Here is a 13,721-nt window from a genome sequence, read left to right as displayed (position 1 = left end):
CGCAGTGCTACTCACCCCCCACCACTGCAAAACTCACATTAACCTGCAAGAGTCACTGAGATTGACTGTCCCCATGCCATGTGTTGGGGGCAGGGAGGGTGTAACAAAAGTAACATTAAAGATAGCGTTATTACTAAAACTAGCGTTATTACTAAGGATAGTATTATTATTTTATTATTAAAGATACCATTATTACTAAAACTAGCGTTATTACTAAAACTAGCGTTATTACTAAGGATAGTATTATTATTTTATTATTAAAGATACCATTATTACTAAAACTAGCGTTATTACTAAAACTAGCATTATTACTAAAACTAGCGTTATTACTAAAACTAGCATTATTACTAAAACTAGCGTTATTACTAAAACTAGCATTATTACTAAGGATAGTATTATTATTTTATTATTAAAGATACCATTATTACTAAAACTAGCGTTATTACTAAAACTAGCGTTATTACTAAAACTAATATTATTACTAAAACTAGCGTTATTACTAAAACTAGCATTATTACTAAAACTAGCGTTATTACTAAAACTAGCGTTATTACTAAGGATAGTATTATTATTTTATTATTAAAGATACCATTATTACTAAAACTAGCGTTATTACTAAGGATAGTGTTATTATTTTATTATTAAAGATATCATTATTACTAAAACTAGCGTTATTACTAAGGATAGTGTTATTATTTTATTATTAAAGATAGCATTATTTGTCAAATACCTTTCAATCTTTGCTCCATTATCTCAGAATATGGACACACTACAGTCGCATCAACAGCTAAGAACCATACACAAACACACCCACACACATACCTTGTTCAAAGTAAATGGCTGCAACAGAAACTTATAAACTTAAATGCTGTTGCGTAGGCAGGGGAATTATTTTTAAAAGGGAAACTTCCCCAAACCATGAGGCAATAGGTCTGTGTGTGATTTCTGAAATGCGGGTGGGGGTGATGGAGCGCACGGATGTGGTCAGTGTTTTCATGGTCAGTAGGACTGAGTGGTGCGGCGGGAGGGTGGATTATGTCCCCTTTATGTCCAACCGCCCGAAAACCACGGGACTGGCCACTGAGACAAACTTCCCACCGTCACCATCCAAGAATGCACTGCGCATGCTGGGGGAGAAAAGACACCCTCTCTCTGAGCAAGGAGCTTCCATGCAACATGTTCACGAGGCCATGTGGGAGACTCCCACCCTGACCACGTGACCATGATGGTCAAAACATTTATGAATGGGTCAACATGGAGAGAGAAAACCCCAAGTGTGCCCCCAACAGGGCTGAGCACTGCCCACCACCGCACAGCAGAGCTACGTCACCCAGCTGATGGGAAAACACTACCTGGTCTCCATCACCCCAGGAAACAGTGGTGTGGCTACCACAGCCACAGCAGTGGCCTTAGGTGTGTGTGTGAGAATATCTGCTTGAATGAGAAATGTGTGTGTGTGTGTGTGTGTGTGTGTGTGTGTGTGTGTGTGTGTGTGTGTGTGTGTGTGTGTGTACCTCAGCAAGCTGATGCACTCGTCAGGACTCTGGGGTGTTTCAGGAGAAGTGTTCACACACCCCAGCAAACCCAGAATGCTGCTGGGATCTGAGTCATCCATAAAGTACTGCAGCAAAAACATGACTGAAGGATAATGCCAACATTGTGTGTGTGTGTGTGTGTGTGTGTGTGTGTGTGGTTCATTGCCCGCTGAGGACGTTGTCCCTTTTCAGGGGTGCCCAGCAAGATACCACCCATCTCCGCTGTGATTGGCCAGTGACCATACCGCTGTGGCCTGGTGTGACCATGACCAATCAGCTATCAGCTGGTTTTGCAGACACAACAGGCCAGAAAGTTCAGTTAATGCACCAGTTAGTCTCTGCTAGGAGCTGCAACCAAGGTGCACGCATGCACTCACACACACACACACACACACACACGGTGTGACAGTGTGAGAGAGTAACTTTTTAGAACTGCAAGGAAGGCAGCACACACCTGGAACTGCACCTGTCATAATCTTCCATTCAAACTCCCCCTCGGTCGCCCCGGAATTAATAGCAAACGAACCAGCAACCCGTGACGAAGGCAGAGTTGAGACGTCACACTCCGCAGACGTGCCTCCGGCAGACTGCCCCCAGGTAGGACACAGCCTGGAAAATCCCATGATTCACCCAACATCGCGCTCACTCCGCACTGCTTTTCACGCTCACTTGTAAGGGCCGTTTCCTCCTGTTCACGGCTAAACGTTTGAAATAATAGCTAACGTTCCGTTTTACCTTTAGCTGCCTTGGTTTCCCAGGGAAACCTTACGCCTAATCACTCACGGCCTGTGTAAGGGGGAGACACAGCGAACAATACCCCTCAGTCACAAACCAGGCTCAATCTGGGAAATTACCCCACCTGTTTAAGACGCTTCTCGCTACAGCTCAGACACGCCCATCAAGACGCACAAAATAGTGCTTTGTTTCATTAATCAGATTGTAAACATCAACGTTGTTACTCAGAACACCACACTGACACACAACACACAAACCTAATAATCAAGAACAAATCTACCAAAATAGCACTTCTTAAACATTTGCTATAGTGCAGGCAGTTTAACACAAACACACCTTAATTCCCAAACAAATAATCCCCATTTTAGTATAAGAGGGCGTCCAGTCAGATGGGTTTCTGAGAACAACCTGAAAGTTTCCCGCCTTTCTTTGTGGGACACAGTAGAACCCTATTTAATAACTTGTTTCAGTAAATAGCTGTATTTATTATTCATTTATTATACTGTATACAGCTATTACACATACCTTGCGTTTGGGGGGAGGTGAACTGACCACTTACCAAAATATTCCTTTTTCATGTGCATCTCCAGCTCTCTCTCCAGCTCCAAGGTCAAAGCTTCCAGCCGTCTCTCCGCCTGGCTCGGCCCACTGTCACGGGAAGGGGTAATCTGGCAGGGCATCTTAAACTTCTGGCCCTGGGCGACCGTTTTCGCGGAGACGCCATAGCTGTCGACTGCTTGTATGCCAGTGTTAACATCGGCGTCCGCTCCGTGCTGGGTGGACGACTGGTGCGCTTGCGTCTCTTCTAGCACGGAGTACGCCTGCAGATGCAGGCGGTGGGGAGCGTTTGTCTCACCGAAGTCTTGAAGTAGCGTGTCTTCTAATAGGCCGGGTCCTAGTACCGACGACCGGGGCGAAGGGAGCTGAATCTCCGGGTAAGTGCTCATGGATCCCCGGGAACTCCGCGAGCTTCTGGAGCTGTGGCTCGAGATGCTAGACCGGGGGCTGACCGCACAGTTCGCCACGGCAGCCGGTCGGCCGTTCCCGTCCTGGCTGCAGATGCTGGTACGAGGGCTGGCCACGGCCATGCCGTGCCCTGCGACGTTCTCCGGATCCGGATTACCTGCGGGCACGTAGCGGGACTCCGAAAAACTAGAGCGCGGACTCGCGGTGCTCGAGTACTGACTGGCGGTACTGGAGCGGGGGCTGACGTGCCGTTGATCGTAGCCCATACTAATGCCACTGGTGCGGTTGCTACTGGGTTTGCTCCCGCAGTCGTAACTGTTGAGACTGGCCCTTGGGCTGGAATGCTTACTGGTGTCGCTGGCCGTGCTCGCGTAGCTAGACCGCGGGCTGAACGCGGTGCTTCCTTCGCACTGCACAAGACTCGAGCGAGGACTCGTGTATTTCTCTTGAGCCGGAGCGACGAGGCTGGTCCGCGGGCTGATCACGCTCGATCGAGGGCTGGCGTGCTTGCTCTGCTCCTGAGACGAGTGGGACGACGCCAGACTGGAGCGAGGGCTCGCTGCCGTGTACCTGCCGTCGGGGTTCATCCCCAGACACATGCTGTTGCTCCGGATCCCAGATGTGGCCGCCTGCTTTGCCCACACCAGCCCGTCGTAAGCGCAGCCGGTGCTGTACCGATGCCCCTGCGACTCCTGCGAGTACCGCCGATGCTTGTCTGACGCGCCGCTATAACACGGCAGCGCAACTTCAGATTTGGTGCAATAGCCGTCGTCCGTGTAAACTGCGTCTCGTTGAGGGGAGCAGAAGTCTAAAGGCACTGCTCGGTTCCCGTTCACGGAGCGCACGGAAGCCGCGCTATAGACTTTGTTTCCCGGCGTATAGTTCTCCACAGTGTGGTGCTGCTGCTGTGGCGCCGAGGTGCCATTCATTCGCGTACTTTTCTGTCCAGGTAGCACGGCGGACGAGAAGCCCACCTCGGCATCGAGCTCCCCTCTTCTGCCGTACACGCCGTCTTGATAAGCATCATAAATCGAGAGATTTTCCATCAACTTGCTTGCCTTGTGTCCCAAATCCGCTTCGTAACGATCCATGTTTGGCCGCCGAGACCGCAGAACAAGTTGAGAGACGGAGCGAGAGCGCACTTTAGTCGGCGAGCCAAGTCCAGCAGCACGGGAGACGGCAGAAAGTGTGTTTCAAATGGAAATCCCAACAAAACGCCATCGCTTCCTACTGGTGATCAGTTAGGCTTCGGTCGGAGTTTTCTTCACAATACATGATCCCCGCCTTCCAAAACTGTTGCGATACACTCGTTTGACAAAGTTTCCACACAAGAGACGTTTGTCAATTTCAGTTTTTGTTAAGTTGAAAGGTCTTTACAGTCAATGGCGCGCTGCGCGGAGGAATTTTCTCTCTTGAGTTTTCTCACAATCCTTGGGAAAAAAAACATTGTTTTCGAAAATCCAAGCTCCGTAATTTCTTTTGTTGAGAGTTTCGCGACGGCGAGGGAGCTATTCGAGCGAAACGAGACCAGAAAGGTTTGAATAAAAGGAAGCGCACGGGACTCGTTCGTGTCGAAGGAATGCGTGGAGGTAGACTGGGTGCGCTGCGGCGCGCTGGAATGCGCTTAATGCTGGAGCGAAACAATGATCCCCACCAGCTCAGCAAGGGGCGCCGAGTCCTGAAAAAACGGCCTTTGGGAGGGTATGTGTGTGTCCACTTTCATGCGCCCGAAGAGATTGAAGACTGAACTAAACAGACGAGGCCCAAAGAATTCAAACTGCTCTTTCTATCAGGAACGTTTGAGCAAATAACACAACTCCAGCTAGTGGCCAACCACCCGAATGTAAGAAAAATAAAAACTGGATCGAAAGCTTTTCGTAATTAGCAAGGCACATATTCCCCGATTGGTTATGAATTCAATAAATGAGGTTCTTATCGAAAATGACTGATTAAAGTATTTTCCTCTTGTTCACTGATCATAAGTCTGCACTACCCTTGTCTATAATTAAAACATAAGATAGTAATTACAAGTGGCCCGTGACTGGCAGAAGCACAAGACAACACACCTTTGCATGAAACCTTTTCTGTTTGAAGTAAACGTGTTCCGTTTATTCAGTTTGTCCCTTTGGAAATATACTGACTCAGGTATGGCCATGAATATTCCGAATATTTACATTATCCATTATATTACGTGCACACCTTTCTCTTTATATAACTTAATGTGTATACATATTAATGCATTCCGACATGTATACAGACGTTTTCAACATCAGTATACAGCTCAGTCAGTTATTCACACCAAGGGCTTATCCTTTTTTTAACACTTAAACTCTTAACACGTATCATGTTACAGTTGCGCCGAACACCTACTTCTCCGTATGGGTTCCTTTTGTAACTGTCCCTGTATCAGTTTCATGTGTAGTCCCTGTTGAGACGAAAGCTCAATGCTTAGTGGGTCACCGGGAGGAGGGACAAGGTGACTCGAAACAGGCGGTCACTTGTATGTAAAATTCAGAAAAATTGATTGCTGAATTGTTTTAACATTTTATTTTTGTATTGAACAATGTATTTAAAAGTAGGCAAATGTCACTGTAAACAATTACATTATTGTAAAGTTGTTTCTGTTGACAGGGAGAGGTGCTGAACTGGGTTGATCTTCAAAGCCACAGTCAGAAGTTGCAGAAAACAGTGCCAAGACTATTTATAACATATATGTTACATGGACGTATCTATGTTTTAAACTTCAGTGGTCACGTTATGTGAAAGGCAGTATTAGAGGTTCCTGCGGTGATAAATACTGCTGGATCAACCACTGATCGTGGATTTAAAGTGTTAAAGTGCACAATACACCATCTCTGAGAGAGCACAAAAGCCCTTTAACAATACGGTTCCTTTGCCTTTTACTAACGTGTGATTTATACACCCGAGTCTCAACGTTCATATGTATGAGGAGACAGCTTTTATCTGACCTTCATTCCTGGTACATTCCAGTGTTTTGCAACTGGATGCACTGAAATGATTGTTCATGGAATTTAACCATACATTACTTGTGTGATCAACTGAGATTAGGTTGAAAAACATTTAAAAACTCAAGTATGACACTTCTCCAGTACCATATTTTGTTTATCTCAACAGTGCTCAGTACAACGTTTTGTGAATATAATCTTCTGAAGTAACAGGTCTGTGGCATTTAAACCCAGTATAAGCACAACATAAGACATAGTATAAGGATTTGGAAAAAGAAAACAACACAGATATATAATTACTTAAATACATATAAGTAAGTGCTTTTGACACCAAAATACCCTTGTAATATACCTGCCCAATACATGTGTCTTGGAGAGACACAATACATGTGTGCTGGAGAGACATAATACATGTGTCCTGGAAAAATAACACTTACACAAGTTACAGCGACCCCTCACAATAGATAAGTGGATATCACCTCTCACACAAAAACCCCTGTGTCAAAAATGTATACTAGAGACAGATGTCAGAATATGGCCATACTGGAGACAGATGTCAGAATATGGGCACACTGGATACAGATGTCAGAACATGACCACACTGGAGACAGCATTGAATGTCACGTGCCTTTTGCGACATTGTACTTTATTAACACACAAGAGGCAGGAAGGAGAGAGCCAGTGCCAGACCGGTGGCAAGCAGCAGCACATCCAGAGCTAGCCTCTTTGCTGGCGAGGCGGCACGCTTTCTGCCGTGGCCCCTGCTCCTGAACCAGGCCACCACCTCCCCCAGGTTGTATCCCCTGGGCCCATAGCCCAGCTCTACCCTGGCTTTGCCCGTGCTGAAGTGGGTCATGGCGGTCTTGTACGCTTCAGCAGGGGCTGGAAGTCGTAGGTGCGGCCCACGACGCGGTGGACCATCTCGGTGAGGAAGGCGAAGTGGTAGACGAGGGAGAGCGGCAGGTGCAGCCTAGGAAAGGAGTAACGCAGACCCTCCACCAGTGGCCTGAAGAACTCCAAGTTGTTAACCGGCCACCCGTCGGAGATGAAGTAGGCCTGCCCGGCTGCGTGGCAGCCGCGCTCCTTCGTGAGTGCCGCAGCAGCTAACGCGTGTGCCGACGTGAGGATGTTGATGTGCACGAACTCCACTAGGCTGCCTGGGTTTCCATACACAAACCTAAAGAGCCCACACTTGATGTAACCCACTATCCTGGGGAGATGCCTCTGCTCTCCAGACCCGTAAATCCCAGCAAAGCGCAGGGCACAGGTCTGCAGGACCCCTCTCCCGCCTGCCAACAGCACACCGTTCGCCTCCAGAACCTGCCTCTCCGCTATCAACTTGGTCCTGATGTAGTGGTCCGGATGAAGGTGTAAGGGTAGGTAGGGAAGCGTTTCGTTGCTGCCATGTATCACCTGTCCACCAAAGACCACATTGCAGGTGAAAACCACGCGGGGAACGCCAAGGGCCACGCACGCCTTAATAACGTTCTCCGTCTCCTGAATGTTCACTTCCTCGGTCAGCTTCTGGTTGAGCTGCTCTCTGCCGGACATCCCGTAGTCACACACATTACCCTGTACAAATTCCACACCACCTGGCAACGGCTGGCTAGGTGGCCTCACGTCAAACAGGAGGATTTTATACGACTTCTTGCAGATCGTGCAAGCAAGGCTGCACAAAAAGAAGTAAATGAGCAAATTTGGTCTGTAATATGACTCCAAAACATTGCATCCTCACTAAACAATTTATTAATACTGTATGAAGTATATTTATAAGGTGTAAGCACCTGTACTTGTGAATTTAAAGTGTTATATTGCACATAATGCACTTTATCAGGTAATTACTGGTGTGAATCAAAGCAGAACTAATAAACGTAACAAGCAACACAAAGATATCCACTTTTATTTAGAAAGTCACTAAACAATATTATCTTGTTGCATCTCTGAAGAAAAGCGTCTTAGAAAGCCAATGTATCGGTTTAGTGTCGACATCTAGCTGTGACTGCAGGTATTGCGACAGGTGAAAGTGAGCCGTTGTCACAGGCTACATCCTGGCACCTACATTGTTTAGAAAGTGAAGCGGAACCGACAGGGTGTGTGCCAAAAGACTGAGCGACTGGAACCTACCGGAAGCCAAAATAACCTCCGCCGCCGGTAATGACATAAGTGTCCACTTGATGATGGGCATGCATCGTAAAAGGGTGCTGTCAGACCCCTCTCCAGATCTTTGAGAGGGGGAAGCGAACAACCTCGTGTTTAGATCGGGTTTCATTTGTGCGGTTGGCGCGCTAACTTCGTTTATGTAAAAGAGTTGTACTGGTTAATTACGTCCCAATATGCTACCAATAACAGGACGTTTTTAAAACTTGTAATACAGTTGATATGCTGCATGAAATATTGTGTTTTGCTTGCAAATAAACCATATAACCTCTGCATAACTGCATACATGCTCATGCGAAAAACTATTATGATTGGACCAACCACTCGGATTAAATAGATGGTGATCCTCCACTTTCGTTGGATACTTCGTCAGTTGTTACAAAAACACATAACGGGGTAAATAGATTATGTATCCAGTATGTAAATACAAATCTTACCGTGCGGAGTCCAGTGTGTTGGTGAAAACGCTTCCTGGGAAATGGGAAGGCGGAGACATGCCTCCTGCTAATTTTGGGTTATCACCAGCGTTTGACCACCTGCCATCGGGAAAGACTCATGCATCTCATTAAGAAAGGAAACACCGAACTGCTACAACTCTATCTTATGTAAACCGTTTTACGATAAAATGCCACTAATTACACAAATGACATCTCAAATGGGCTGTCTTCCAGTCTGCTAGTCGACTTGTTAGCGACTTCACGGTTTATTTTTTAACAGGCTAACCTAAATCCCTTCTTTCCCACCGCAAAGAGTGTTTTGCGTGTCTTTTGACTATTAAAGCTTTTGTGAATGCGTTATCAGTGCGTCAAGAGCGCTGCACTTGGTGTTTCCCTACGTCTCTGAAGACTGGCGTGGTGTCCAAATTTGCTCCTGGACATCGAAAGACGGCACCATGTAAATATTAGTGCCATCTGTTTTAGACTTGGCCTGGACTTGCACTTTGCAGGGTCTGGTGTACGATGTATGAAACCGGGTCTGCAATAAGGTTGGGTTCTTTTTAAAGCAAAGCAATCTTGTGTTTTAGTGCGTCTGTGTGGTTAAAGGGGAGCACTACCGATTTTAGAGATTTTCATCATTCAGTGGTTAAGATGTAAACAAAGTCATTAGGAGTGTTTTTTTGAGCCAAATGCCCCTTTCTAGAGAAATTTACTACAGAAAGTTCTAGGAACCAGACATCCAAAGCATTTAATATCTTGCTGTCCGGACAGCAGTGTCCCTTCTAGTCTTCAAACGCAGACTGAAGACCCATATATTTGTGGGGTATTTAAATGACCACTGACTCCTATGTTGACTAAACTAGTACTTATTGTAGGGTATTGTTTATTACACTGATGTTGACTAACAAACTCTAGTACTTGTTTATTACACTTGTCTATTATAGAGCTATTATATGTGTTTTGCACTTCTAGGTATCAGCAGTGAGCCCCGTATTTCCACAGTATTATAGATCATTGCTATATTGGACTCTAACCTACTGTACTAGGATGTATTCTGTGAGTAAACGACAAAGCACTTTTGTAAGTGACTGGATAAGAGCGTCTGCTAAATGCCGTAAATGTACATGTAAAAGCTACATTCCGTTAAGCAGTTACACAAAAATGGTTACGAATACGTCGATTTATGCCTGAGACGCTGTTTTGCAATATTTTTGATATATGGTTCTGTCATATTTTTATTATGAAGTAAAACGTATTTTTACTATAAACTATTACTCACGGATTACTCCCGTGTTCCTTTCAAAAACCTCATTTTAAACATTAAAAACAATAACGCTATTTCTTCCTTCCAGCGTTATTACCTCTTTTGGAAGATGGAAGGAGCGAGAGTCTGAGAGGGTCTCCGGTGAGGAGGCCTACTCACAGATGAGTTTTGTTGACACCTCGGTCTACCCAAACTACACAAAATGCTTCGGCAGTTTTTCCCATTATCAGCAGAATATACAAAACACAGAGAGACACATGTAAATTCACTGGTCAGTCTGGATAGCAGACCAAATTGGCTATATTTGTAGTTTAGACATCACAACGTCTATTGTGAAAAATTCCTACGCTGTCAAGTTTCTAGAACTCTTACAGACACGTTCACCTCTAAACCAACGAAATGACAAGATTTTACAAAATCGTTGGAGTTCCGCTTTAAGGGCGTTATCCGTGGTAAACCTGATACACCACCTCATCTACACTACTTGAAATTATCTGATGGATACAAAGAAAGTCAAAGTCAGGCCTACTTTACAATATATGCAGTTGGTAGCTGCATTCCTATAGCATCCAAAGACACGTTGTATTGTACAGTTTTACAATGGGAAGTCATTACACTGAATTACCCCATGGTACTGTTAAAGTTACAACCGTTGGTTAGCTACAGTGTGTGTTGGTTGTATCAATGCTTGTTAGCCTCTTTTATGGCCCAGGTGTTAGTTGGGTGTTACTGCTAATGCACATATAAATGTAGTTTATGTAAACACTTATGAATACGTCAAACGTTTTAGGCCATGTTGAATGTTTTACCACAGGTATCTGTTTTCACGCAAATGTACTTCGTCCATCACTGCACCCAGCTAACAACTGCTAATTGGTCCGAACCGGGTCATAAACTGGGCCAGCAAACACTGATCCAGCCTACGCAGGGTGCAGTCAGTCATCTCTAGAATAATGGCAGATGCAGCACATGATTACAATTTACTGTACACTGACTGACTAGATGTATATTCTGAGAGTGCTGATGAGTTATTTTTTCTAGGTGTCCTAATTTCATTGTCATAGCATAAACTGGCAATGCTAAGAGATGCGTCATTCAAGCGATCCACCATCGTCCCTGTCCCGAAGAAACCTCGACCCTCCTCCGACCTCAATGACTACCGCCCTGTCGCCCTCACATCAGTCATGATGAAGTGCTTTGAAAAGCTAGTCAGAGACTTCATCACATCTTCACTGCCAGCCTCCATGGACCCACTGCAGTTTGCATACCGCCACAACCGCTCCACTGACGATGCAATTGCACATCTGCTCCACACTACACTGACTCACCTGGACGAAGGGAGGGGAAATTATGTTAAAATGCTGTTTGTCGACTACAGTTCAGCATTTAACACTATCATCCCCTCCCTACTCACTACTAAGTTGGGGGATCTAGGACTGCATACATCCCTGTGCGACTGGATCTCCAACTTCCTAACAGACAGACCACAATCAGTACGGGTGGGCAACTGTGCCTCATCCACCCTCACCCTCAGCACTGGAGCTCCTCAGGGTTGTGTCCTAAGCCCCCTGCTCTACTCACTGTACACCTACGACTGCACAGCCACTTCCAGCTCCAACATCATTGTCAAGTTTGCTGACGACACCGTTGTCATGGGTCTGATCGCGGACAACGACGAGAGGGCCTACCTGGAGGAGATTAAACACCTGGAAAACTGGTGCCAGGAAAATAATCTCCTCCTAAACGTCAGTAAAACAAAGGAGCTGATTGTGGATTGCAGCAAGAAGCAGGAGCGGCACTACCAACCTGTGAGGATCAGTGGAACCACTGTGGAGAGAGTAGATAGTTTCAGGTACCTTGGTGTTCACATCTCGCAGGACTCACCAACTCCCTGGCAAAGAAGGCTCGTCAGCGTCTTTACCACCTCAGACGCCTAAGAGACTTCAGACTGCCCTCCAAGGTACTGCAGAACTTCTACACCTGCACTATCGAGAGCATCCTCACGGGGAACATCACAGTCTGGTTTGGGAATAGCACCAAGCAGGACAGACAAGCACTCCAAAGGGTAGTGCGTTCAGCAGAGCGCATCACTCACACGGAACTTCCTGACCTGCAGACCATCTACTACAAGCGGTGCCAGACCAAGGCCAGGAGGATTGTGAAGGACCCCACCCATCCCAACAATAGACTCTTCTCTCTGTTGAGGTCAGGGAGGCGCTTTCGCTCCCTGAAGACCAAGACAGAGAGACTGAAGAGGAGCTTCTTCCCACAGGCCATTCGGGCCCTGAATCAGGGAAACTGATAAACTGTGGGGACCACCACCACCATGTAACATAACTGTATATCTGTATATATATATTTATATTCAATTACCTTGTAACACAACAACTGTAGATATGTTACTATACGAAATGGATCTGTACATTCTGTAGATTGTGTACATATATACACAACCATATACATTGTACATTGTGTATATAATCATAATATACATATATTGTACATACATTGTTAATATATTTTGTACATACATAGAATATATATATTCCTCTTTGCATATATATATTTCACATATATAGAATATCTATATTTCTCTATGCACCCGTTTTCTTTTCGTCAGTTTGGACAGAGCACTCTCCACCATTTCACTGCGAGTTATACTGTGTATGACTATGTATGTGACAAATAAACCAAACTTGAAACTTGAAACTTGATTAATGCATTGTCCGCTAGCAACAGAATGCCTTGGTACTTAACACAACAAATCTTTAGCTTAATGGTCTAAAGATGTTCTACAAAACAATGAGAAAGTCTCAGTGTCTCCAGTGTAAAGCTGATGACATCTCTTGCAAGAGATACAATAAACACCTCCTTCTGTAATGCATGAGGAGGACAGGGTGAGGACTGATCCGTTTGTGCCCGTTATTGTAGTGGCTGTGTTAATAAATGTACGTGTAGCACACCTAGAGCGGCTGTAAGATACGGTACCACAGGTGTTATTCAGTGGCTTATCACAGTCTGATGTTTTTAATTCCATTTTGTCCCTTAAAAAGGGACAGTGTTTCTGTACCATCCAGGCAGACTTTGTGTTTAACATTAAACACTAGAGAACTCCAAGGTGCCCTCTAACAGTGATTAAAATGGCTTTGTTATAATGTCATAAGTCATATGCAGACTTGTAGACAACCTCCAGTTTATTTTGGGATCACGGCTTCGTCAAGGAGTTGAGCAGGTCCTATCGCCGTTGCTCTTGCAGGAGTCTTCCACTCGGACATGGTGTAGTGGCCTAGTCAGTGTGTAAACACATACGAACTCCAGTAGATGGCGCTGCTTTTGCCCATGATATTCACTAAAGCTGGATCAAAGCGCAACACTGAACACAAACAATTGGTTTTGTCCTACGGTATTAGTCAAACCTGAATTAAAGAGCAAGCGCATGAATATGAACAGCGACAGTGGTTACAAAAAGACATCAAAGATGTTTACAAAAACCAAATAAATATTTAGAGAAAAGCAGTAAAATCTGATTCCTCCTTTAGGCCAGGATATTTAGTAGCCCAGTTTGTGGATTCAAATGTGTTTGTTTTAACTTTCCTCTGTTTGTAATTTTCATATGGAAGACGGCACCTGCTTCATGCCAGAGGCTTGTCATGTAGACATC

General features: G+C 45.2%; 2 protein-coding genes across 2 annotated transcripts in view; both read right to left on the bottom strand.

The window, feature by feature from the left end:
- Nucleotides 1–5,134, bottom strand: part of wtip (WT1 interacting protein) — a 16,358-nt gene extending 11,224 nt beyond the window's left edge. Inside the window, exon 1 of the mRNA XM_027021494.2 lies at nt 2,830–5,134. Coding sequence (XP_026877295.2) covers nt 2,830–4,327 — 1,498 coding nt within the window. The 5' untranslated portion in view covers nt 4,328–5,134. The remainder of the gene's footprint in view (nt 1–2,829) is intronic.
- Nucleotides 5,135–5,820: 686 nt separating this feature from the next.
- On the bottom strand, nt 5,821–8,649 carry sdr42e1 (short chain dehydrogenase/reductase family 42E, member 1). Its single transcript, XM_027021163.2, is given in 3 exon segments — nt 5,821–7,078; nt 7,081–7,871; nt 8,327–8,649. Coding segments are annotated over 3 exon segments (1,083 nt in total). The 5' UTR covers nt 8,392–8,649; the 3' UTR covers nt 5,821–6,851.
- Between the last annotated feature and the right edge of the window lie 5,072 nt (nt 8,650–13,721).

This window comes from Electrophorus electricus, chromosome 4, assembly GCF_013358815.1.
Source record: "Electrophorus electricus isolate fEleEle1 chromosome 4, fEleEle1.pri, whole genome shotgun sequence".
Lineage (NCBI taxonomy): Eukaryota > Metazoa > Chordata > Actinopteri > Gymnotiformes > Gymnotidae > Electrophorus > Electrophorus electricus.
The sequence above is the reverse complement of the archived record's forward strand: the minus strand, read 5'-3'. Positions and strand labels throughout refer to the sequence as shown.